Source organism: Myiozetetes cayanensis, unplaced genomic scaffold (assembly GCF_022539395.1).
Source record: "Myiozetetes cayanensis isolate MyiCay16 unplaced genomic scaffold, myiCay2020 scf17, whole genome shotgun sequence".
Taxonomy (NCBI): domain Eukaryota; kingdom Metazoa; phylum Chordata; class Aves; order Passeriformes; family Tyrannidae; genus Myiozetetes; species Myiozetetes cayanensis.
In genome coordinates, this window is record NW_026087378.1 from 11,070,930 (window position 1) to 11,096,758 (window position 25,829).

The 25,829-nt window shown below is 53.3% G+C and overlaps 1 protein-coding gene across 3 annotated transcripts in view; it reads left to right on the forward strand.

Annotated features, from left to right (window-relative positions):
- FLT4 (fms related receptor tyrosine kinase 4) overlaps positions 1-25,829 on the forward strand; it is a 56,668-nt gene that overhangs the window by 11,302 nt on the left and 19,537 nt on the right. For all 3 annotated transcript variants that reach the window (XM_050312132.1, XM_050312133.1, XM_050312134.1), the window contains exons 2-11: positions 9,972-10,068; positions 15,730-16,001; positions 19,675-19,787; positions 20,668-20,830; positions 21,048-21,187; positions 21,877-22,045; positions 22,640-22,757; positions 23,315-23,466; positions 24,171-24,333; positions 25,538-25,682. In XM_050312132.1, coding sequence (XP_050168089.1) covers positions 9,972-10,068; positions 15,730-16,001; positions 19,675-19,787; positions 20,668-20,830; positions 21,048-21,187; positions 21,877-22,045; positions 22,640-22,757; positions 23,315-23,466; positions 24,171-24,333; positions 25,538-25,682 — 1,532 coding nt within the window. The remainder of the gene's footprint in view (positions 1-9,971; positions 10,069-15,729; positions 16,002-19,674; positions 19,788-20,667; positions 20,831-21,047; positions 21,188-21,876; positions 22,046-22,639; positions 22,758-23,314; positions 23,467-24,170; positions 24,334-25,537; positions 25,683-25,829) is intronic.

Consider the following 25,829-nt stretch of genomic DNA (forward strand, 5'->3'; position numbering starts at 1 on the left):
CTCGTGCTCCCCAGGCAGCAGCTCTCTCTATGCCCATGACCACTCTTCCCTGTGCTTTATTATTACTATTATTATTATTATTATTATTATTATTATACTTGGTGCTTGAAACCCTTGCTTTGATAATCAGGAAGTTTAAATTCCTTCTGCATTTCAATTGTGCTTCCTACTTTCTGCACCCATCCAAGTCTAATGTAGCTTTTTCATGTTGCATTGACTCTGGGACAAATTAATTTTCTTTGTTCCCTGTTATCTTTAACTAGAAGGAATAAGGATTCCTCCTTTCTTGCACAAGTATGTGTTTTTCCAAGTGAAAGCAGCCCAGTTTCTGTGACTCAGGCAGGGATGGAGGTAAAAGGAAGCTGCAAGATGGGCTTGCAGGGAGCCTGGAGCAGATGGGGAGTTGAATCCAGGTTTGCCATGGCCAAGTAATCATCTAATTGCAAAACTATTTTTTCCCCACTTACCCAGTTCATCCATCAACTTCTCCTGCACTCTGCAGCTGGAGAACAACTCGAGGGTGGGTTGTGTTGCAGAGAACAGGCACTGCCAGCTCCAGGGCAGCTGTTTGGTTTGAGGGCTCTGAGTTGATTTCAGTTCACGGCTAAGTAGCAAACATCTGGATGCAGACTCCAGGGACATGAAGATGGAGGAGCAGGTCTTTTCCACTTGGTACAATGCCTCCCAGCCCAGCTGCATGGCTTGCAGACCCCTGAAAAAGCCCAGCACAGTCAGCCTGGCAGATCAGGCTGAGCAGGAGGCAGGCAGGGTCCCCAGGCTTTGCTCACATGGGGGAAACCTGCCCTGAGTGGGGTACAGGGGTTTCTTCAGTGTCCTGCTCAGCCTGTCCATAAGCCAACAGTCTTGGGAAGAGTTAAACTTCAAAGGCCAGCAATTAAGCCCACACACATCAAGGAAAAAGCAAACCTGTGACTTGCTTTTTTTCTTTCCAAATGCTGCTGCCCTTTTCTCTCTGCACTCAGTGCCGACCCTCAGGCTCCGTCTGACTTCCCGGTCAGCTACCTCTGCCTCTTCGTCTCCCAGCAAGAGTTGGATGCTGAGGCCTCACACAACTTGAACTTCATCTTCCCCCAGCAGCACCTTCAGTTTGCTTCCTGACAGGAGTTCACCTGAGCCTCTGGGAATGGCTCATGATGGTCTCCTCTCTGCTATTTCTCAGGCTTTTCCCTTCCTCTGTGTCCATGCTGCAAAGTCTGGGTGCTGTGGGTGGAAGCCCCTGCCCAGGCCCTGGAGCTGGTCCTGGCTCTGCCTGGGCTGTCATCAGCCTCAGTGTGGGCTGCTGGGATTCCAGGAAAGGGGACAGACAATGCTCTGTTGTGGGCAGGGGGATCCTGCCCTAATGTACCCACTGTATTGTGGCAACGGGTGGTTTAGAGACTCCTGGACATGGATGTCTCACTTGGATCACTGTGTGTAAGAGCTGATAGTGACTTGCCTTCTGGGACCTTATCTCTCTTTGGAATCTCTGTGGGGGTATCCAAAATCCATAGTTTAGCTGAGTTGCGTGAAAAGGTACTTTGTCTCATCTGCCTCGTAACTCCATCAAGTACGGCATGAGAAGCAGCGGATAGAAATTTCCTTCATTGCTGATGGGCTGACATTTCTTCTCAGTGGCCAAATGGGTTTGTTCCCACTGCTGCCAGAGGTACCTCAGCCCAGCAAAGCTGCCAGGGTTACACCTGGATAGTCACGGGGTGGAATTAGCCTCTGAATCCTGCAGTGGTCACACAACTCCTAAACAAACCCACACAGGTGAACTGGAGGAAGCATCAGCACAAGCCTTTCCCAAGCCACTTGCCCAGGGATCCCAGACCCATAGGGGGTCATAGGGGGATGTCCTTGGCCCTTCCCAACCATCCATTTGTGCTGGCAATGCCTGTGTGCTGGGTATTGGACTTGGACCAACACCCATTTCACATAAGCTGCGGACCATCCCTTGCATCCCTTCAGGTTAGGGATGTAATGAACAGTGCTAATTGCTGTTATCAGTCCCCTGAAGCCATTCGATCCCTCTGCTCTCTCTACACCCCGTTAATCACGTCCTGCAGGGGCAGAAAATGTGAGCAGGGCAAGATTTTGAAAGAAGTAAATTAAAAGAGGAAGAGAAGCAACCTGACAGTCCTTAAGATGTGGGAGGATAATTTTAATTGAGTTTTGCAAGGGTTTAGCCATGCAGTTAATAGGGGCCACTGGAAGAGGGCTGGCTATGTATGCTAAGCAGGACGGCTCTCCCTGGGCTCCTGCAAAGCCGTGGCAGTTGGGCAGGTCTGAGGATTTGTGCCCCTTAGGGAGTGAATCCTGTGGACAGAATAGGTCCTGTTCCTGCCTAAAGGCTCTGGGCTCCCTCTCCCCTCCCTGCGCATCCCGCTGAGCTGGAGCTGCCCTCTGAAATGTCAGGGAGAGGAAGCAATCCTTGGCTTGTTAGTTTCTACAAGGAAATAAAACACACAGATGGCTCGAGCATCCTCTATCTCAAAGGCAGGAAAAGGATTCTCCGGGCAGGAGCAGGCAGCCAACAAACCCGGAGCGATTCAGGGAATGGGGGACCAAACAAAGCGGCGTCTGGCCAGCCCTGGCCCTGTAGCAGAAAGGGTGGGCCGGCGGCCACCGAGGGGAAACCAGCCCTCTGATGTGCCGAGCATCCCTCGCCGGAGCGAGGGCAGCAAACAGCCGCTCCCCTGGGGCCCGGGGAGGCTGCTGACAGCAGAGATCCTGGAGGAGGTCTGCAGGGTGGCCCCGGCTGACCCGCTGCCCCAGGCCGGACATGTGGCTACCTGACACGGGCTAACTTTGGCTCAGGACGGAGCCTCTCGGGGAGGATGGAGTAGGGAGCGAGCGCGGGACGAGGGGGGGGTTGTGGGTAGGGAGAGGAAAGACGGCAGGAGACAGAAATGCAAACATGGCCTGACAGCCGTGGGGCAGGGGGAGGGGAGGAGGAAAAAGCAGGGTAAACCTGGCAGGATGGAGCAGGAAACCAGGCTGGAGCGAGCAGGGCGATGGTGAGATAGTGCTTCCTGCCGAGGGAGAAAGGCAGACAGATAAACACTCCCAGACGGGCGCTCACTGACCCCTCATTGGGATGCTTTGCGATGACGTGGTGGCAGGTCCCTGGAGCAGAGCAAAGTCCTAAAAGCAGGTGAGAGCATGGTCAGGCATTGGGTGTAGCCGTGCTCTGCTGGCCAGGGCAGCTGACTTTGGGAAATACCCTGCTATAAATCCCTGCCTGAAGGAACTGAGGGACCAGGAATAAAGAATACAAGGGTAACTTTGGTCCTCAGGAGAGCCTGTCTGTCTTGAAAGTGGTTCCCACTTTTGAACCTCTTTGTTTCTGTCCCCTGATGGACTCCAAGCTTGGAAGTTGAAAAGCTGAAGGAGCTCAGAGAGCTCGTGACTTTCTCTGCCTCGTTCCCCGTCAGTGCAGGTTGTTATGAGATGCCAGAAAAGAACCAGTTAATTAAAGTTTATCAGCCATGAGAAGCTAAACAGACCCTTTGGGGTGCATGCACTGGGGTGCATGCAGCCTGTTGGACTGAGGCTGTGGCACTGCCTGGCTGTACCCGTGGGCATGGGATGTGTGGCCGTGGTGCCACGGAGGGTCAGGGGCTGGGGAAGCAGAGTGGAATGCCCAACCTGTGGTGCTGCTGCTCAGGCTGTGGCTTCTGCTTGTGTTGTGACCGTGCTGCTGTTGTGTAATGTGCTGCTCACATCTGTGCCCTCCCCATTCCCCTCGCCCCTTGGCTGCTGGGCAGGGGGATGCTTTGTCTGTGTCTCCCCTGGCTGCAGGTGCTGAGCTGGAGGAAAGCCCTCTTTCTTCACTCCCCAAATGCTCTGGCTGTTTGGACACCTGTCCTTCCTCCTCACCTGGCATCACTGAAGACCCAGGGTGTTTGGGGCATCTCCGAATCTGGTGCCAAGTAAAAAGGCATTTCCACCAGCTCAGGTGGTGCTCTGTTAGCCTTTTTCTCAGCCCTCATGTTGGTCTCTACTCAGGGGTCTCCTGCCTCCACACACCAACTTGTCCACAATGGTTTTGGGGCAAAAATAATGTCTCATTATACTTTTGGTGTTGGACAGGAAGGATCAGACCCCCAGTAATGATAGTCACCTCCGTGTTTGTATTGACTGAGTTTCTGTAATTATTTTTCCTTTGTGTCCCTTGAAAAAGGACAGCCTGTCCTAGTTGAAGCAAAGGAACATCTGATGCTTTGGGAATATCCTCACAAAATGGTGAGGACACAAATCCACCACACTTTGATTTGGTGTTGTTTCAAGGCTTGAGGTCCCTGGATGAAAATGTGTAGGCCAAAGGAGCATTGCCTTGCCATTGGCATTGCCCACCGTGGGAAGAGGAAAGGTGCTGTCCCAGGCCTGAGTGAGCTCCTGGTGTGTGGGTTCAGTTGTGTGGCTGCTGGAGCACAACACTGGGCACACTGGGGCTGATCCTGCACTGATGGGCACAGCCTGCTCCATTTTGCTGTCAAGTCCCACCATGGTTTGGGGCTCGCTCTGCCCACTGTGACGCTGGAGAGAAAACACCTGGTGCTTCATCCCTACATCAGCTGGAACCTGACATTTATTTCTCAGCCTCGTGCCGCATCTCACCTCTCTGTGAAACAAACCTTCCTCCCTGCTGGCAAGCACCATGAGAAGGAAGAGGAGGAGCTGATGGCCCTATGTTTAGATTTCTCCTGCTGCTGTGCCAACTGCCTGCTCCTTGCGTGACGTGGCACTCATGCCTTGATGCTCCAATCCACAGCTGGATGCTTGCCCCGTGCATGACAAGTTGTTGCTCCATGGGAGAACTTCAACCCTGTAGGTGGGAAGTTGGCCTGGCTTTGCCTCCAGCACGTGGACTTCCCACATGTCTGTGGGCAGCCATGGATCCTTCAGCACCAGGGCAGGGAGTTATATCAACACAGGGCAGGTGGGAAAGAGTAACTGGAGCAGAGGGGAACAATGGCACCTGCAGTGCTGGGATTAGTTCCTGTGGGGCACATAACATTTCACCAGCAAATGCTGCCAATTTGGACAGGTCCAGCCTGGAAAGCTGGAGGAGATGACTGCAGAAAGAGAAGAACAAGGGTTCTCCTCCCTCTCCCCCAGTGCCAGCTACTGCTGCTCTTCTGCACCAGAGAGGGTTGTTCAGTCCCTGTTGGTCACCAAGGTACCAGAATTTTACTGTTGAGTGTCCAGGACCAGGGCTTTGCTCACGTAGTTACTGGTGCAAAAAATCTCTATTTTTTAGAAAATGTCCAAATCTTCCTGCCTCACTTCGTTGGACAGACTCTCATTGATTAGGAATTTTTGCCTGAAAACACCAAAGTAGAGATGGGGTAGTAGCACGGTCAGGGAAACTTTGCTGGGGAAAAGGATGCTCTTTTTTTCCCCTTCCAGCCTCTCTTTTACCCTAGTACAGCACTGAGTGGGCAGTGTGTGTTGGCCTGGGTGCAGGGGAGACAGCAGGAGCACACAGCCTCACCTGGAGCAGCTTTGCTTTGTGCATGTTCTCTTGCAGCTCTGGTCGCAGAGCCCCAAAGCAGTAAGTTTGGTGGCAGGAGAGTGAGCTGTGCTGGTTAGATGGGGACATGCAGCGGCTGTGGCCAGAGAGATCCAGCCCAGCACCGGGGAAGGAAGTCAGCGAGAAGGACAGAGTGTGAACAAAATCCCTCTCCGGAAAGGCGCCCCGTTAATCAGTCAGCGGGGCCGACTCAGCAGAGAGGGAGGGAAGGGGAAGCACAGAGGGGCTGAGGTGGTGTGGGGAGGATTGGAGGGAGGATCCGGTGCAGAGCTTCCTGTGAGTGGAAGCAGACGGAGAGCAGGAGCTGTGTTGTGCCATCCTGTGCCATGCTATACCTGCACCTTCTCTCACTCCCAGCCCTTGACCCGTTCCCAAAGCCATCGCTCACTGCTGGCTCTGGCTCAGGCGCTTTTCTGCAGGGATTCGGTGTCTGCAGCTATCTCAGGGGAAAACCAAGTCCCACGCAAGGCTTTCCCACAACATGCCCAAGGGTGGAGAGATGAGGTCTGGAGCCTGGAAGATGCCCTTTTGAGGGCGAGCATGGCTTCCCCACCAGGCAAGGAGAGCCATGGATGCAGGATGCAGTGGGCAGCCCTGCTGCTATGCTGAGAGCAGCAGTGGTGTAAGTGCAGAGAGAAGCAGTGGGGTCTGAAAATGATGGAGCTGCCAGTGATAAGGAGAAGGCCCTCGGTGCAGCCTGGCCCCTTTTAGAGCCGCGTGCTGCAAGATCAAGGCTACAGAAACCGCTGGGAAATGTGCTTCTCTGGAAAAAGACAAGGTGTGAGTGGCTGTGGGATCCTGCTTCCTCTCACCGCATCCCATCAATCCCCCTTCTGTTTATTTTAATATCCTGCTGCCAGCTTGCTTGGAAACCATCTTGAAAAAACAAAGCTTGCCGGGGCTGCCGCATGCCTTTTTAATTACATTAATGCTCTCCCCGTGCTAGGGCGCAGTTGGGTGTGCGGGAGAGAGCGGGATCTGCTCGGAGGGCTGAGGAGATAAAGCATGGTTAGGGTTGGAGGTGGGGAAGGAGGGACTGAGAGAAGAGGAGACGCTCCATGCTCTGGAGACATCTCCCTCGCACCCTGGGATTTGCCAGAGACACAAACCATCTGTGTGTCTTTTAGCAGAGATTTAATGGCCAAACCCAACACCAAGTTCAGCGCAGGAGAGAGTCATGGCAGGGCACACGCTCCCCCAGGGAGGGAAAGGGCAAGGGCAGCAATGGGGTGGGTCCATCAGCAAAGCACAAAGAGTGATAGAGAATTTGGAGGTGGGGGGGGGAAGTTCTTGGCTTTGAAGATGCTTTTGCAGGCTGGGAATAGCTCCGTGTATCCTTTTGCCTGGCCTGGCTGGCACGGGTGACTCTGGGCATTGGCATCCCAAGATGCCAACCTTAGTGTGGGGCATCGAGGTGAGTAGTGGGTCCCCAGCATGAGCTGGTGCCTGATGCAGGGAGTCCCCAAAGTTCCCTGCAATCCAGGGGCTGTGAGGAGGCTGGATGGCCGTGAGTGCTGGCCCAGCACTGGCTGCCAGCAGCGGGAGCGTCCCCAGCCCCGCGCCGCGGTGCTTTCGGAGCGAGCAGTGGCTCGTTTTCCTGTTGTACTCACGGAGGGCCATGGACAGGATGCATCTGCAGGAATCCCACAGCCTCAACCTGCACAGATCGTACTTTTCCTTTCTTCCCCTCCACCCCCCGGCGTTGTTTGCTAGCAGGTCACCAGGCGGCACATGAAGGGAGGCAGGGGGTTATTCCTGCTGCCGTCCTGCTACCCCAGGCTCAGCAGTGGGACACAGCATCGGCCAAGAGGCTCCTGCTGCCTTGGACCACTCAGTGGTTCAAGCACGGGGACCACTCCAGTTTTGAGACTTAATTTGGCGCCTGTCACGGCCAGCCCTGGAGGTGGCCATGACAGAGGGCTTTGGGGATTGCCTTTCTGCTCACTGCCCCAGAGCACAGAGATGGGGATGAGAGGGTCGGCTGTCCCCAGCCGGCCCCATGCAAGCCATTACCTTCTGCATTTCGGGTTGAGCACTGTGGGGGTGGCAGGCACCCCTGGATGCTCCCTGGGGCGATGGATTGGGATGCTGTGGCCATCTGGAGAGCGGTGTTTGCACTGGGATAACCGTGTCCGGCATTAATAGGAAATGCAGCTTAGTGGACAGATTCCCTTCCCCACCCCCTTTTTTTAATAAGCCTTGTTAAATTTTGAAGGGATTTTACAAAAAATGTGGTCATTTATTTTCACCGCCCGGGGGCACATTTTTGTGTGTGACGTCTGACGTCCCCTCCACAGGGAAAGGGGGAGGTTGGAGGCACGAGGTGGGGTGCCCTCCACTGGGGCTGAGAAGCACGGGGTCCCAGAGACCACGGTGATGCCGACCTGACCCATGTGTTGAGAGACAAATGATGGCTGTTGTTGTCATTGTTGAGGACAGGCCGTGGGCAGCGGGACACACACGCAGGCAGAGGTGGGCCAGGGCAGCCCCTTGGCTGACTCCACCTCACGTGGGCAAGGGAAGAGGAGGCAGGAATGATGGGGGGAGATGGCCGGCACCCCGCCGTTGCCATGGGGGCAGCCACGGGGACACCCCCTCGGAGCAGCGCAGGCGGGAAGGAAGTGGAGAACAATCAGGGATAGCGAGGCCGGCAGCCCCGGCCTGGCAGTGCTGGTGGTGCCGCTCAGCACGTCCCTCCACTGCCGTGTCCCCCTCAGCAGCCTCTCCTTGGTGGCAGAGGGCCCTGGGCACCCTGGCTTCTCCACCAGCCTGGCTCCTCGTGACTCCACAGACGGCTGTGTCAGAGAGTCTGGTGGCCATTTGGTGCCTCCTGGGGCAGGTTTCCCCACAGAGAAGCATTCCTAGAATCACTGAATCATTGAGGTTGGAAAAGACTTCTAGGACCATCCAGTCCAGCTGTTAACGCAGCACCACCTTGTTCACCGCTGAACCACGTCCCCAAGTGACACATCCACCTGTCTTTTGAACGCTGCCAGGGATGGTGACTCCACCACTTCCCTGAGCAGTCTGTTCCAATGCCTGAGCACCCTTTCAGTGTAGAAACTTCTCCTGATATCCAATCTAAACCTCTAAACCTGGCACAACTTGAGGCCATTTCCTCCTATCCTAAAGCTCATGTGGCTCTACCACAGCGCTTCTGAGATCTGCAGTCCTCAGGTCAGAGTTTTGGAGAAGAGGTCTCACACAGTGCTCCCTCAGCTTGTGAAACCTGTGGAATCTCTGTGTTCTTGAGACCTCTCTGTCCTTGCCAGACCTCTCTGATACCTGGGTTTGAATGTTACAAGGGAAGGAAACCAACATGCATAGAACATAGTTGCAGAAAACCTCATGTTTTTGTAGAAAGTCGAGCTAGCAACATATTTTTGCATTCTTTTCTCCTTAGCATTTAGCACCTACCCGAGCCACAGGTTCACATTTCATATCTCTTCCGCCACCACCCCCCCCACACACCCCCTATTTCTGGTTAGTTTGCTTGTTTTTGCAGTCAATGAGACTTTTCTTTTGAATTATCTCACATCTCCAGAAGCTGGAGTTTTAAGATAAAGATCATGAAGTAATGACAGTCAGCAACACTGTGCTAATGAAAAACAACAGTAGTCTCTGAAGGTAACCGGTACTTCGAGATGTTTTGTCCATGAGGAGCTCACTTAGGGTGCATGTCTGGCATGCCGGAGATGCAAGCACACAAAAAGTGGGACTCTACCTGAAAAAAGGTAGAAGAAGAGCATGATAATGTTTAACTGCCTGTCCTTGAGCCTGGATAATTTCACTCCTGGAATGCCTGTCCGGTGGCGTAGGGAAGGGGGCTGCTGCAATCCCCAGGGGTTTGGTGCTGTTCAGGTGACTGTACCTGAGAGTGTGCCAAAGGAGAGGGGCATTCCGTGAATGCCTGCTGGCTCCAGAGACCACCCCTGTGCCAAAGCAAGAGTTTTGTGTTTCTGGTATCTGGGCATCCCTGATTTGTCCCCCTGATTACAGTGTATAGAAAAATCTCCTGCCAGACTCCCTCTGGTTACCAGAGGGGATCATTTCAGAGCCTTAGTCCAAGCAAACTCAATCTCATTTGCCTGGTGAGGAATGGGCACACTTGGATTCCCCAGTTTCTGGTCTTCCATCTCCTTCTGGCCCTTGTCTGTGCTAGTCTGTCTATGGAGCCCAGGGACTGTCTGGCCCTGGCCCTAGAGCTGCTGCTAAAGAGCTGCCCACTGGAGTCAGGAGGGCTGCAGACAAACCACTTGTGTCCTGCTGAGCCAGCATTCAATTATCTTGTAGGAGCAGACCCTGAGGAGATGTTTCCTTCAAGAGGCTTTGCCCCTCTCTGGGCTCGTGATGCCAGGAGAGCTGCTGCCCACGTCGGTGGGTGCGGGCTGTTCGGTGTCTGCATCATCCCCTCTCTCCTTTCCCCCCACAGATCTGGTGAGCAGCTATTCTATGACCCCCCCTGCTCTCAGCATCACCGAGGAGGAACACGTCATCAACGCCAAGGACACGCTGACCATCACCTGCAGGTAAGGCACCAGCAAGCCTGGCTCTGTCTAGACTGCTTTTACCTGGTGAGCCTTGGAGGACTAGGCAAGGAGAGCCCTCCAGGGACACCTTGGCTGCAGTACACCTGCAGATTAGTGTGTCTGCCTAGAAATCTTCCACATTCACCAAGGGTGAACTCATCTAATTAATTCATTGAAAAAGAAGCAGAAGACATCTCCGAGGGGACGGTGATAACCTCTGCTGTAGTCCTGCAGGCAGAAGGAAGATAGAGAAACATTTGCATGATCTGATAGCTTTGTTGTAAGCTCTTCAGGGAAACTGGCCTCCCTGATTCTCCTTGTCTTTCTCTGACATTGATTATTCCCATCTCCTCGGGGCTGCTAGGATTGGAGTTCTGGTTTCTAAATCTAGTGGCACCTTTGGGGGATGTTGAGAAATACCCATGGGAGAAGGCAAGGCTGCACTCAGTGGTGTCTATGAGAGGCTTCCAGCTTTTCTAGGAAGCTGAGATTTAATACTTTGCCTTGTACACATCAGGGTGAGGAAAAACCCTGGCCAGACCAAGTCAAAACCCTGTGAGAGGACCTGGAGAATCTCGAGTTGTTTTGGAGACTGGCTCTGAGAAGGTGATGTGCCTGAACTGATTTATCCGTGCTGGGACACTTGACTGTACATGTTTTCAGCACTATCCCCTATCTAGGAAAGTTAAAAAAAAATAAACAAGTGGGAGAATTACCCACGCTCAATTTTCCTGGAGTTTCCCTTCAGCAGCTGAAAGCAGATCCATGCTTGGGATATGAGTGCTGGGCCCAGTGAGGGTCTAAATTCAGCGTGGGCCTCAAATGGGTGTTCCTCAGTGTTATATATAACCACAGAGCAATTACTGCAAACACTTGGCTGGCATTGTGTTCATGTCTTGTCACAAACATATTTAACTTTTCCTGGAACAGATGGTATGGCTTTTCCTTTGTGAATCAGTTCATAGCCAAGGCAGAGGGACAGAGGAAAGGTTGCTGATGGCAATACTGAACTGATTTCACCTGGTTTGGAAAGCTGAGCAGTTGTGGGCTCATTCAGCCAGTGACCTGAGGAACCATGGTGTGTGTTGTAGGAAACATGTGAGTTGAAGGACTGCCCGTGGTCAGCCTGCTGGGAGGGCATGGAGGAAAAGGAGGGAGCTTGGGGACTCCAGTGCTCTGTCATGGTAGTGCTTTCCACGGACAGATGTGGGACTGACACTCTCTGTTAAAACCTTGGAAGAGGGGAGATTCAGTGCAGTTATTCTGAATAAGGTTAGAATCAGGGCAGACCCTTTCTCAGCAGTGGCCCAGGGAGGGACACAGAAAATGGTTTCAAGACTCTGTTGTCTGCAATTGAGCCAAGGCTAAAGAACATAAAGTAGTTAGAGGTGTGGTAAAAGAAAGCGTCTTCTGCAGTCAAGCATGAACACAATTTCTTAGCACCTTGAAGTGGAAAGCCTTTTTTTTGGGTATCCCTCCTGAACCTGGATTGCCCTTTCCCTGGGCACTTGCTAGGTATTGGCTAATATGAAGGAAAATCACTGAAGTGGAAAAGAATTTGATTCTGATTTCCAGTGCAGACCGTGCATGGCCTGCCCTTGCAGGGAGCATCGTACAAGCTACAGAGTCACTGCAAGTGGCAACAAGCTCCCTGTTTGCTGCTCCCTCTGAGCTCTCCAATCCCATGTTTATCTGTCTTGAGGAGAGGATTTTGACTGTGGGACACTGTTCCTTCATTTGAATGAAAAGTAAATCCTTCCTGGTCCCTGGCTCTCTAATTACACCCAGCTGCTTCTCCAACCTCTTCTCTGGACCATGGCCCACCCTGGGAAGACCTGGCCTGGGATAATGGGAACTGAAGGGAAAAACATGCAGACCACCAAGAGAACAGGCAAAGGAGAGGGTGGTGGGGCAGGGTAGGGCAGAAAAAAATACAGAATCAAGTCCAGGATCCAGGGATTTCCTGCTGAGCATCGTGTTGGAGGTGATTTCAGTTTGACCCTGGTCTTCCCTTGAGACCAGTGTCCTCTGGCTGCTCTTCGAGCTGCCCTTGGAGCCAGGAGCACAAGCCTGCTTGAAGCAGTGATTCAGCAGAAAGATGAGCTCAAAACCCCCCTGTGAGACTCCCTGGAGACCTTTTGAGCTTCACCCACTGAGCGTGAGAGTCCCACAGCCAACTGTGCTCTCAGGCTCCCCCACAGCAGCCTGGATCTCAGACACCCACAGCTCTGCAGCCCCCCTCCTGCTCCACAGCCCGCCAAGCCTCATCAGTGACCAGAGTCCATGCCAAGCTGAAGAGACCCAAGGGCACAACAGATACTCAAGGAGCCACCAGATGCTGGGGCTCTGCTTTCGCAAATGGCATCACACGCAGTCACGTTCCCTTGTCACCCAGCACAATGCACCCTTGAGAGGCCCAGACAGAGCAGGGGACCAGTGCAGGAACATTCCCCAAAATGCAGATCATGCCAGGGCTGGCTGAGAACCCCAGAGATGTTTTGATCTAAGCATGTGGCAGAGCCAGGGAAGGGGCTGATGCCCACATAGACAGTGCAGCTTTTATTAGCTCCCATCCTGAGAAGGAAGGAAAGAATATCATGAATCTCTGCATTCAAGCCCTCAGCAGCCTGAGCAGGGGGAAAGCAGAGATCTTGTGCTGTTCCAGCTCATTAATATTGGAGCAGAGCCCACAAGAGCCAGCTGTGCAACAGCAGAAACCTCTGGAGGGTTCAACTGGGTCATGACTGTGCCAGCCCATCCCATCCTGCAGGTGATGGGCACTCAGGTGGAGAGCGAACCAAGAAAAAGAAGGACAAGGTTGTCCTTTGCTGCCCAGTGATCTGTTACCAGAGCTGAGTCACAGATGCACAAACCCATCTGTGGCAGAGGAAGTATTTGACCCTGGAGCCCTCTTGGCTCCCGTGGAGGAAATGAGCAGTGTGGCAGGGCTGAAGGAGCCTCAGGATAAGGCAGTGCCCCACAAGCACTGCTTCAGAGCAGTGTCCAGGGACACACAACACCTGCTGCTCTTTCCTACATGTGTGTGACTGCTGTGAACATCCTCTGTGGTGCTGAGGGAGGATCTGGCTTATCCCAGCTAAGCCACAAAGCCACAGCCAGCTTTGCCCATCATACCACACATGGGAGCTTCAAAGAGGATTGAAGAAAAGTGGTGCCAATTGCAACATCTTCCTTGAAGAGCATCTGTCCTGAAAAGGCTGAGGAAAACAGCTGTGGAGAAGCCTACAGTGCATCTTCTTCCAGCTGGCATCAGCCAGCTCCATCGCCAAGAGGCACATTATCACTGAGCTGAAAGAAAACAACTTGGGAATAAATCTTTGAAGGTGACAGATAGGAGGGAGGGAACCGTCGAAAACTGCTGCTTGGACCTTTCCCCAAATGCAGAGAGTAGATACAGAAATAAATCCATGTGAGCCTGACCTGTCCTGGTTCCTGCCTTCTTCTGGTCCTCTTAACCCACCAGTGATGCTAACTTGGACTCAGTAATGCCCACACCTCTGTGTCCCCACTGAACCTGGCTGAGCAGCACATATGCAAGGAATGCCTGCGTTAGAGCCGCCCACGGGCTGGTTGGCATGTCTGTTTGCACTGGCCCATCCATGTTTGTATAAATATGTGTCACTCGGTGACTGCAAGCCTTGATGGTTAATGAAACAAGTGGATCTGATAACGTGTGAAAATGCCAGTGGGTAAACAAACAGAAAGCGGAAACACTGGAGACTTGTACAATTACCCTCCTCCATGTGGAGTGCCAAAAATGCCTGAGCAAATGCAAAGGGCTCTGGGGCTCCTTTGCAGAGCTGGGGTCTGGAGCTCTCAGCTCTGGGCTGAGATGGCCATGGCAGAGGCCCCTGGATGTTACTGGTTTAGTGATCAGTTTTACTGTTATTTTCCCTGAGCATGCATAGGATGGGAAAAACTCAAAATTCAATTCTTATTTTTACTGAAGTGCTCATGAGACTCTGGTACCTTGGAGAAGCCTGCCCGTGCTTCACAGACACACGCTGCTGGAGCTGCACCTACAGTCCTGCCTCAGGCACTGATGGCATTTTTAGTGAATGCACCAGTTTGAGCTGGGTCAGAGGGGCTGTGAGGTTGTCCCCAAGGGCTCCTCACTGCCTCCAGAGCCCTTGTGCCTGGTGACATGAGGGGAGTGCAGCACACTGTCTCTGAACTCATCCGCAGAGAGCTGGAAGAGAGCAAAGTCTGCAGGAAGATAAATTAGCAGATGATGAAAAACACAAAGGGGCAGGTCTTGTCCCTATGCTTGGACAGAAATCCTGTCCTCACTGTGTCTGAGCCATTGTGCCCTCCAATGGCACCTTATCTGGCTTCCTCCTTGTTGTCCCTTGCTGTCTGGATCCAGCTATCGCTGACAGTCACGGTCTGGCTGTGCTTTAAAAGCATCTGCCCTCAGAGCTGCCCTGGCAGAGCCCTGGCAGAGGAGCTGCGTGTGCCAGCATGTCTATTCCCAACTCGAATAATAGATGAACCCAGTTTCCCCTCACAGAGCCAACAGTGCTGACAAAAGGCCATTTTTACCCCACAGCTGTCCCTTACGATGGCTTCTTTTTTCCCTTTTTTTTTTTTTTTTTTTTGCACGTACTTAAGTGACTTCCAGCTATACTGGCAAACTTTCAAGTGGGGACTAGGCCTTCCTCTGAAAGGGACTCTGATTCCACAGAAGGAAACTTCCAGCATGGAATAAAAGCTTGTTTTGTTTGTAGTAAACAAGTGCAGTTATAGCAAGCTAGGCTGGCACGTGCGTGCACATGCGGGCTCCCGCTCTGGAGATCCTCGGCTATCTATAAATACACACGTGCACACTCTGCCTGGGGGTTTCTTGTGTTCCTGGACTTTTCTGTCTGTCTTTGGGCTGCTGGTGAACAGGCTCAGTGGTCATGCCCTCGGAGAGGTGTCTGCAGCTCAGTGTCTCTGCAGAGGTGGGAAGGGGCAGCAGCCCCAGTCCAGCTGTGGTTTTGAGGGGCTGCAGGGTGCTGTGCAGAGCAAGGGAACCCCCTCCCACAGCAGCAGGGAAGGAAACAGCTGGCAACTGGCCAGAAAGCAGTCAGCTGAGCCTCCCCTGGTTTTCCCCGTGCTGTCTTTTATCCCTGACTCCCCTCCTGCTTTTGTCTTTCTCATTTTCTTCCCAGTCTGCTCTCCTTCCCTCATTCTCCTTCCCACTCCATTCATCACACCATGAGCCCCAGCCAGCAGCTATACTGAGCCAAGGGAAATCATCACATCCATGTGTTTCCCTAATAGCTTTGGACCCTTTTAATAACAAGAGGGAATAGAGAATAAATGGAGCCTTTCCCTCAGGGCCCTGTGTGTTTCCCTGTCCCGGCATTCGTACCAACAGGACAGTGTCATGGGACAGAGGGTCCCGCTTGTGAGTGGGCTGATACCTTACAGCTTAACATGGCCAGAGAGGTGGCCTGGGGAAGGGGAGAAGCCTCTGCCTTCCCAGTGATTAGGGAAGCTGTTTGCCATTTCCTCATGCCTGTTTTTTCCCTTGGAGGATGGACATTCCTCTGTGCCTCAGCCCAAGAGTGGTGTCTGGCTGGAGGTGAGCGCGGGGTCACCACCACGTTCACCACGCTCGGCCTGAAGCTAATGCTCCTCTTTGCCCACGTCTAGAGGCCAGCACCCCTTGGAGTGGTCGTGGCCTGGGGGCAAGGTGGACCCTGCTGGGAAGGAGGAGGCCGAGCTGGTGGCCTCAGCAGCCCCCAGCAGCAGCCGGGCGATCCGAGAGGAGGACTGTGAGGGGACCGGCACGAAGCCGTACTGCAAAGTCCTGGTGCTGACGGAGACGCAGGCGAACGACACGGGTTATTACCGCTGCTACTACAAGTACATTGACGCCAAAATCGACGGCACCACAGCGGTGGGCACCTACGTGTTTGTGAGAGGTAAGAGCCATCGGCGGGGTGCACCTGCAGGCTGGGGGGCCACGGGCAGCCAGTGCACCACAATATCCGAAAGATTAAAAACCTCAAAGTGCCTCCCCTCCGGCTGCAGGCCTGGGGAGGGGGCCAAGGGATGCTTCCCTGCACTTCCAGGGAACCAATATCCGTCCATGGCGGCAGCGCCTGGGATTCAATTTCGTCCCATCCTGGGGGCATCGCTCCAGCCAGGCTGGAATGCAGGAATTTAAGCAGTCTCAGAGACGTTTCACCACTAAAAAAAGCACAGGAGTTATCTTCTGGGCAGCTGGGGGCTCCCCAAGATGCTGGTGGCTATGGATGATAGCATTCCATGAAGCTGAGACTGAGGGAGGGAGAGGCTGAGTGGTACAAACGCACCGTGCGCAGCCTCCTCCTGTCCCTGGGCCTGATGGCTCAAGCCACTCCACAGTGGCAGATCCACTCCTCTCCACACTTGTCTCCTCTCCAAACTGTGCAGGGGCTGCCTGCACATGCATGATTATGAGATGTATTTTGGAGGAGGAGGAGGAATATTCACCAGGCTTGGGGTTGGAACCCCAGCTCAGTAAGTGTCTGCAGGGCCAGTACTCATCCTCTCCATGCCCCAGGGGTTCCCCCTCCGCCGTCTCCCCCACTGCTCAAAGCAAGATAAATGAGCCCTGTCCCCTGGAAACAGTTGGCTGAGCTATTTCTCTTTCCGCCCCCATTTATTAGTTGGTGCAGTTGTCATGAGCCAGGCAGGTCATGACATATAAGATGCATTTTTCAGAAGTCCCAGGGCAAAGCCAAATTTGCCTCTGCAGCTATGCAGAGAAAAATGCAGGGGCAAATCAGAAAAGCTGGACAGCTGCTGGAGAGGAATTGAGGTCTGTTTGGGCAATTGCCTCCTCTCCCCGTGGGCTCTGTTGCCCACCCTAAAACAGGACAGAGCCTCCCTAGGATGTTCTGACCCTCTAGGGTGTTTTAACAGGATAGAGGCAGAGAGCTTCTTACACATGCTGAAAATGTGTACAGCCTAGCAAACTTACATGCTTTTGAGTGCTTTTGCAAGAACTTGATTCTCTTTGTGATCCAGCAAACGCCACTTTGCTCCCTGACCCACCTTCTCTCACCTCCAGCCTCTCTGCAGCTCAGTAGTGTCTCTCCTGTTTACCAGAGAGCATCAAGTGTGCACATGGTGCAGCTTAGGGGCAATAAATCCCACGTTGTCAGGGCCCATGGGACCCACAGTGCCTGTGGACAGCGTGTGTGCAGCAGATCCTGCCAACACCTCGCAGCACTGCTGTGCACAGGGCTACACAGCACATGTTCATGCTGGTTCCAATCAGGCTGTCCCCTGTTATGGCTCTCAAGCATGTAGGAAACCTCAGAATCCGCCTTTCCAGACAGGACAGGCTTTCAGACAAGAGAAGGGACATGTCAGGAAAACCCAGGCAAACAGTAACCATTGCAGAACATCCAGATAAAGCCCTGCCTGTTCCTGCTGAACTGGGCTGCAATGTGAAACTGTCCCTGGAGAGCTTGGAAGGGCTGATGTAAGTGTCAGGGATGTTTGGAGACAGCATGATCAGACCACAGCTTTATCCATCAACCTCATTTCTCATGTTAAGAGCTTGGTGGAATTGCCAGGAACAAAATATCTGTGCTTGGCTGGAAAAATGGGTTCTTTTGTATTTTACCTGCAGCTCAGTTCTTAAGTGAACTCTCCACACATACCTCTCCTTCCCAAGTGCCTGGTTAGGTGTGTATTTTATTACAACTACAGATAGCACTGTAGACACACAGAATGCCTCATCAGGGTAGGATAGGATATTTACAGCCCACATCTCATAAAGCTTAGCATATATTAATGAAGAAGATGCTAAATTATTCCCATTCGACCCATTAAGGCAGTCTTAAGGAAATTTGTGATGTGGTCAGAGAGGGGAGTTAGTGCATGAATCACAAGCTCATTGGCAGCAGGACCAGCCCAGTAAATCAGTTAGTTCTTGGCTGCCATCTGAGCTTGAAGGGGACCTCATGGTCTCTCACCTCTGGCATTTGTGCACCTCCTCCCTCTCACATGCCCAGGGCTCAGGAGAGGAATGAGGAACATGTTCATACTGGGAAACAAATCTGTGATTTCAGAAATCCTGTGGCAGCACAAGACCCCAGGAAACACAGATAAGAACTCTCTGGGCAATCCGTGTTTTCATAATGGCTGACCAAGACAGTTTTCTGAGCGTGTTTGGTTTCACCTGAGCTGTAGAAAAAAGACATTCATACAGAGTAGGTCTTTGTAGCATGACTATCACTGAAGCAACATCTTTATAGATCAAAAATTAAAGGAATTCCCTCATACACTTAACAGAGTGGGAGCACTGGGTTGGATTGGTTTGTGCCCAGTGTGGTTTGAACTACACGATCCCCAAGCGAGGATAATTTCCAAATTCATCTTTGACTTGTCCTTTTAGAGAGGCATCTTTAAGGGTTGGGTAGCAGAGTGAAAAAGTTTCAGGCTGGACAAACAGATGTCATGCCACAGTCCCTTGAAATCAGTGGTTTAACTGAAACCCAGGTGAATAAAGACTAAATGTAGTTTTTAAATAAATGAAGGTGACTGGGATCATTTGGTCTGATTCCAGCATACCAGAAGCCATAAAGTGTCCCCTAGCAGGTCCCCGAGGCAGCCCCATGTCTCCCAGATGGAGGCCCACCACCTCCTTACAGAGCCACCTTCACCCAGGGGACAATTTCTATGAACAGAGCCAGTCATGACCGTGTGCTGGGTGGACATTTACAGAGACATGACTGGCAGCACCAGGCCTTGGAAGCACTAGGGACCAGTGTCTATTCAGACCATCCCACAAGGCATAAGTCCCTGTGGGAAAGGGCAGGCAGGGGCTGATTCTACAGAATAAATCATCCATCACGGACAGTCTGCCAGAGGACATCAAGCAGCCTCACAATTCTTTATCTCTTCTAATTCTGTCTTCATCCCCTGTAGTCAGCCTGGATGGCTGCTCCTTCTCTGTCGAGTTTAGCGTAACATCCTTGGCCTTGCTAAGTCATTTCGATGATTATTTTTGGGTGGGTTTTGCTCTTCCTGTCAATATTTGTGCCTGCAGCGGTTGGGCGGCAGTGGGGTGGCAGCCCTGGAAAGCTCAGCTCATCTGTTTATCTGAGCTGCAGGATGACGTCTGCATACCATTCCGCTGGGGATCACTTCCTCACCCTGGAAGGTCGCGCTGCACCAGGGCGGGCGGCACAGCCCCGCAGCGCCCCTGCCGCGGGGCCACGCTCACCAGCTGGGCAGGCACCGAGCCCAGGGCACGGCACACCGGCTTCACAAAGGGTCAGAGCCAGGCGGAGACCTTGAGGGGGCCAGGAAAGGGGAGGTCATTTCCAGCCCTGCCCAGACGTCACACAAATGCCACTGCACCGGTGCTGCGTTTGGTGCGGAGGAGCCGGCTGGCTCCCTTCGCATTCCCAAGCTCCAGGTGTCTCCTCTGACAGTCCCACGTGGCAGATGGGGGCATCCAGCTCCACACCACTCCCCCTGGCAAGCTCACGCTGTGTTAAAGAAAGTCAGAAGGCCGCCTTTTCTACTGGTTGATTTCTTTTCCCGTTTTTTCCTTGCCTCTGTTCAGTTGTTGTTCTACTTGTATCTCTCCTTCAGATTTTGAACAGCCATTTATCAACAAGCCAGAGACCCTCCTCATCAGCAAGAAGGAGAACACTTGGGTACCATGCCTTGTGTCCATCCCCGATCTTAACGTCACACTGACCTCGGTGAGAGCTCGGCCAGTGGGAGACTCTGGACTGAGATGTATTGCATTTGTTCTGCATTTGTAATTGCCTGAGTGGAAGCAGGACAGGCACTGCCAGGAAAGGAAAATGCATGGGATAAATTTTCCATGGAAAGTACAAGCCACTGGCTTCCTTGTTTTATTTGCTGGTTGAAACTGTGTTGTCCAGTTCCCTTGGGCAAACCCCACAGGTTTCCTGCCAACCTTGCCTCTTTTCCCTGAAGCTCTATGAAACAAAACAAGACTTTTGTTTTAAACCCATTTCCCCACAGCATCCCCTGTTTGCCTGGTCTCTGTGATCTACAACCCCTTTAGGTGGTCGGCATCCCCACAGGGGAGGAGGCTGCAGCCCTGGGGCTCAAGACTAAAAACAGCTCTGTTATCAGTTTGCTTTTGCCTTTTTTTTCCCTTTTTTTTTTTTTTTTTTTTTTTTACAATGCAAATACATCCTTCCAGGATGAGTGTTACTATTGTACAAAGGCCTCCAGGGACACGCTGGGGGCCAGGGGCCTTTCCCTTGCCCGGGAAGGACACTACCCAAGGTCAGCACTCATCCCAGCGGGGCTGATGTTTGGGACACCAGCATCAGTTTCCTTAGCTATCTCTAGAAGTTTCCATTCCTGGAAGTCTCTGGCCTGCTCTGCAGATGGAGAGGCTCGTGGTGCAGGATGCGGCTGCTCGGGGTAGAGGGGAGGCAATTCCTAGATGACAAACCCTCGGGGGGAGAGGGCAGGAGGCCAGCACAGATGCTGCATCATTTCTTCCCACAAAAGGCATGTGTTAGCCAGTGTAAAGTCTGGAAGGGGTGGGGTGGGAATGTTGTTACCCTCTTATTTCAGTTGGCAAAATGTTGATTTTTCCAGCAAAACTTCTATATCCACCCTGACGGGAAAAGCATCCTCTGGGACAACAAGAAGGGAGTGCAGGTACCGACACACATGATCAGGGACTTCTTGTTTGTCCAGTGTGAGACTGTCATCGACAAGAAGGTCTTCAAATCCAATTTCTTCATCATCCATATAGCAGGTGAATATTTGAGAAGGTGCAGGGGGGCAGTTTGGGTGACTCTGTTGTGGTCCTCTCTAGCTACACAGACTCTGCATGGTGCTTATATCTCCTCTGCTATGTGTCAGAAACATACACCAAGCAGCAGGAGGTCATACCCAAACCTCCTGTAACTGCACAGTCTGAGTCAAAGAATTAATAAATCAGAAATGTCTTTTTGTTGCCTCTTCTGCGTCAGGGAGTGAGCTGTACGACATCCAGCTGTATCCCAAGAAAGCCATGGAGCTGCTGGTGGGAGAGAAGCTGGTCTTGAACTGCACAGTGTGGGCTGAGTTCAACTCTGGCGTCCGCTTCCAGTGGACTTACCCTGGAAAACAGGTACCAGCAAACAGAGCAGCTCCCTGTGTTCTGAACCATTTCTGTCTGGGTCATCCCCTCCTGCCCCTTTGTTGTTCCCTCTTCACATCATTCACAGGGCTCTGCTTCGTGGTCCTACCCATGCTGTGCCCTGGACATCTTGGGCAGAGTATTTTCCCACAGAAGGCAGACAGAGGGAAGACAGAAAGCTCCCTCCTTGCCAAGGTGTTACTGCTCTGAGGCTCTCCTGGGAAAACACTGGCTTCGAATCCACCAGCGCAAATCCAGAGCAAACATAATTGGCTTAAAAAGAGCTACTCCAATAACACAGCCCTCATTACCAAGAGCCTGCAAGATGGTCCCTTCCCCACTGTGTTTTCCCCTTGTTGTAGCCTTTGGCTCTTGGGAATGGTGAGACAGGGGAGTCCCCTGATGGCATCACTTTCTTCATGTAGCTATAGGACTCCCAGCCTGAGTTCCTGGGCTGCAGATAAAAGCAAAACATGTGCTAAGCTCTGACCTAAGCCTCAGGCAGTCAGTACATAGGACATGCAGCCTTTCCATCCCTGAGGATGGCAGTCTGTTGTGGAGAAACCTGTCCAGGGAGAGGCAAGCACTGGGCAGCAAGAATCAGAGCTGTGAGGAGCCCACCCACACAGCCCCATCCCACCAATGTCTTTCATCCCCTTCCCCTCTGTCATCTCCCGCAGACACAGCGAGCAGTGGTGGAGTCCGACCGCCGGTCCCTGCAGACACACACGGAGCTCTCCAGCATCCTGACCCTGCACAATGTCAGTCAGCAGGACCTGGGCGAGTACAAATGCACTGCCACCACCGGCGCCCAGATGCTGGAGGAGAGCACCGATGTCATCGTGCACGGTACGGCCCCTTCCTCTGCCTCACAGAGCCACAGCCAGAGCTGAGCTGCAGCAGAGCCCATCCCACTGGGCAGTGCTTGTCCCAAACCTCAGCAGAGCAGCTCCTGCACCCCCATCCACTCTGCTGTAGTGAGACCCAGCCTTCCTCCAGTCCCTCAGCCCTTCTGTGCCCCAGCACCACGCTGGGAGCACGGTCACATTCAGCAAGGTGCCAAGATGACAAGGGAGAGAGGTGCCGACTCCAGATTGACCCAGACACAGTGGGATGGCAGGACACGTGGGTCTCATGGCCCTGCAGCAGATTCAGTGCCCCTGTGGCATGGCTGGCCTGGGAGGCACCAGCTGCAGGAGCACAAGGCATCATTGGCACTGGGCGGCTGTGTCCCGGCAGAAGGAAGTCACCGGTCTCCCTGTGTCCCCAGTGGTCTCCAAGAGGGAGGCAGAGGCAGCTCTTCAGCTGCCAGGATCTCAGCTGCCCTGCCAGGACACCCTACCTTGTCCTTGGTCCTTGCTGTTGGGCCCTGTGGAGAGCAGCAGAGCTTGGTGACAGCCTGTCCCTTCGTGCTCTCCTCCATGCTCATGTTTTTTCTTGCAGAAAAGCCCTTCATCAACGTGGAGTGGAGGAAGGGCCCGGTGATAGAAGCCACTGCAGGAGACGAAGCTGTGAAGCTGCCAGTGAAAGTCGTGGCTTACCCCCCACCAGACTTCCAGTGGTAACTCACCTTTCTTAGCCTGAGCCACTTTCTCCTCTCCTCCTTCCTTCTTCCAAATGGGAAAGCCTAGCCTGGCCCCCTTGCTGTGTCCCTCTGTGGTCACTTTTTTCCACACATGAGGGTCATTTCTCCCAAATGCCCTGGCTCTCAGCTGCACAGCCTTGTCTTGGCAACTCTGCACTGTCTGGAGTGGCAAAGCAGAGCACCCACAGGAACTGTCCCTCTTGTCCCTCTGCTGCCCAGAGGTGCAATGCAGTGGATGGGCTTGTGGAACATCGTGCTGCACTTGCACCAGAGCTGGCTGGAGCTGGGAGCTTTGCACTCACTCACTGCTTAGGGCAGAGCTACAGCATCCCCAACCCCACACACATCCATATGAGTTGATGCACAGACCCATAACTCGGGTTCAGGGAAGGCCCAGGGGCCTCCCCAGAGAGGTCCTCAGTGCTAGCAAGGGTCACCTCGACTGTGCTCTAGTGGGGACCAGCAAAGCCCTGCCCAGCTGCCAGTGGGACACTTCCTCCCCATGGCTGCATTTTCTCTCTGCCTCCCCGCAGGTACAAGGATGGAAAGCTAATTCCCAAGCAATCTCAATCTTCAATGCAGATCAAGGATGTGTCGGAGCAGCACGCCGGGACATACACGCTGGTTCTGCGGAACAGGCTGGCGGGGCTGGAGAAGCACATCAGCCTCCAGTTAATTGTCAATGGTAAGGAAGGGCCAGGGCTGGGCCAGGGGGGCAGAGCTGAGCCCACGGCCCCAGCCTTTGGGCTGCACCAAGACCAAGTCCCCATTGCTGTCCTAAAGCAGTTGGCACCTACATCATCTCTTCCTGCCCCATTGCTGAGGGACTGCCTGGTTGCAGTGAGGCTGATTCCTTCTGGCTTGGGTGGCAGGGCACAGTTTTGTTCCTGGCTCCATCACTTTGGGCAGGGTATGTCCCTGATCAGGGGCCACTTCCCGGTTGCAGTTGGAGATGCTTCTGAGGGTGACCCTGACTGATGTGGACTTGAGGGCAGGGCAGCTGCCACACACGTGAAGTCTTGATCAGGAGCAGTTCCTCTGGGTGGAAAGATCCTAGGGAATTTTCCCACAGCAGAAACTGGTCCCTGTCATACAGGATCCAGATGGAAGGGCACTGCTGCTTGGACATGTGTCTCCAGCACACTCTGTGGCCCTGTGCTGGGGCCTGCCAGACAGTGCTTTGAGCCCTGCAACATCCAGACAGAGGAAGGAGAAATGATGTCACTTGAATCTGCCTAAGTATAACCTGCTGTGCCTTGCAGGCCTGAGCTGCCCTGAGAGCTGTAGTGCCCAGGCTTTCCATAGACAGCTCTGGGAAGGGCTGTGCCTGGCATGGGGAGGCAGTGGCTGAGCCTGCAGCTGCTCACGGTGTCCCTCTGATCCTTGCAGTCCCTCCGCGCATCCATGAGAAGGAAGCCTCTTCCCCAAGCATCTACTCCAAGAAGAGCCCCCAGGCCCTCACCTGCACTGTCTATGGCATCCCAGCGCCAGAGGTGATCCAGTGGCAGTGGAGGCCGTGGATGCCGTGTCGGATGTTCTCCCGACGCAGCCTGTAAGTGCCGTTTCTTCCAACACCTGTGTCTTCCCAGGCCACCGGTCCGGCATTATGGGCTTCTTGTGACTGTGGTTGTGCCCCAGAGCCCGTCTCACTTCTGCTCTCCCACCCACAACATGGCACGAGGAGGACAGCGCTGACTGATAGCTCAGGGTACTGTACACCCACTCACCTCGTGGGGAGGCACAGTGGACACACCTGTTCTTGGTGTAGGAGTTTTGCCCAGCCTGGGTGATCCCAGACACCGACGACTTCCACAGTGTCCCCTGCATCCTCAGCCATCGACATCCATCAGTGGATGTCCATGGCACAGCCACACCACAACCTGCAATAAAACCACTGATCATTATGCTAATGGGGAAACTGAGGCAGATTGCAGGAGAAATTGTCCCAGCCCTTTGGTGAGACCCAAAGACAGCAGCTGGGGCTCACCCCGTTCCTGCCCTGAAGTCCCCATGGTTTTTCTGTCCTTTGTCTTCTGGTTAATAATGGAAGCAAAAGTGCTCATAGGCAGCTGCTGCTTGTGGGGAAGAAGTGCTGAATTCTGGGGAAGTGCCAGATCTCTGGATGGTTTTCCAGGAGGGTGTTTGTGCCAGCAGCACCAATAGGTAGGCACAAAGGGTACGTGCTCACTGCCTGTGCTCTGCAAAGCTGGGGCAGCACCAGGCAGGGCTGCAGTGGCAATTTTTAGTGACAGCCTCACAGGAAGAAGAAAAAGGGATGGTGGGGAGTTGTAGCCAGAGCAGTCAGGGTGGAGGACATCAGGGTGCCTGGAGGAAGCCAGGTCCTGCAGCCCTGTGCAGGCTTTTGCCAAGCCAGGGACGACAGAGATCTTTCCATTGCATGCAAGTGCACTGTGGCCCTGTCAGGAAGCAGAGGGGCCCGTGAATTATGAGCACTGTCTCCCAGGGCCACCATATTTCTGCCTAGCATAGCTCCAGAGGATGCAGGAGGCTTCTTTCTAGCTTCCTGTTGTTTACACAGCTCACCAGTGTACAGATTTTTGCCTCACTAGTGGTTGCAGAGCACCCTTATGAAGCACATCAGAACTGTGTAACCAAAAGACCCAGGAAATTTTGCAGAGTTATAGGACAGGGACATCAATCCTCAGACACAAAGCTACTTCTGCAGCCTTTTACCCAGCTGACCTTCTCTCCGTCCCTCTCCTCTTTCTCCCGCTCCATCCTGGCTGCTGGATTAGCAATAGCAGGCACCGGGCAGCAAGACGCCATCAGAGGGACCGGATGCCCGAGTGCAAGGACTGGAAAGACGTGACACAGCAGGATGCAGTGAACCCCATCGAGAGCATTGACACCTGGGTGGAGTTCGTGGAGGGGCGTAACAAGGTGAGGTTGTATTCCAAACCCACCCTGGGGCAGGGAGCTGGAGACAGGCAGAGGGGTCCTTTGCCATCAGCCAGCAAAAGTGGGCTGGAAAGGAGCCAGGTAGAGAGAGATTTGGGGAGGGCTTCACACCTCTGCTTCTAAAATGAA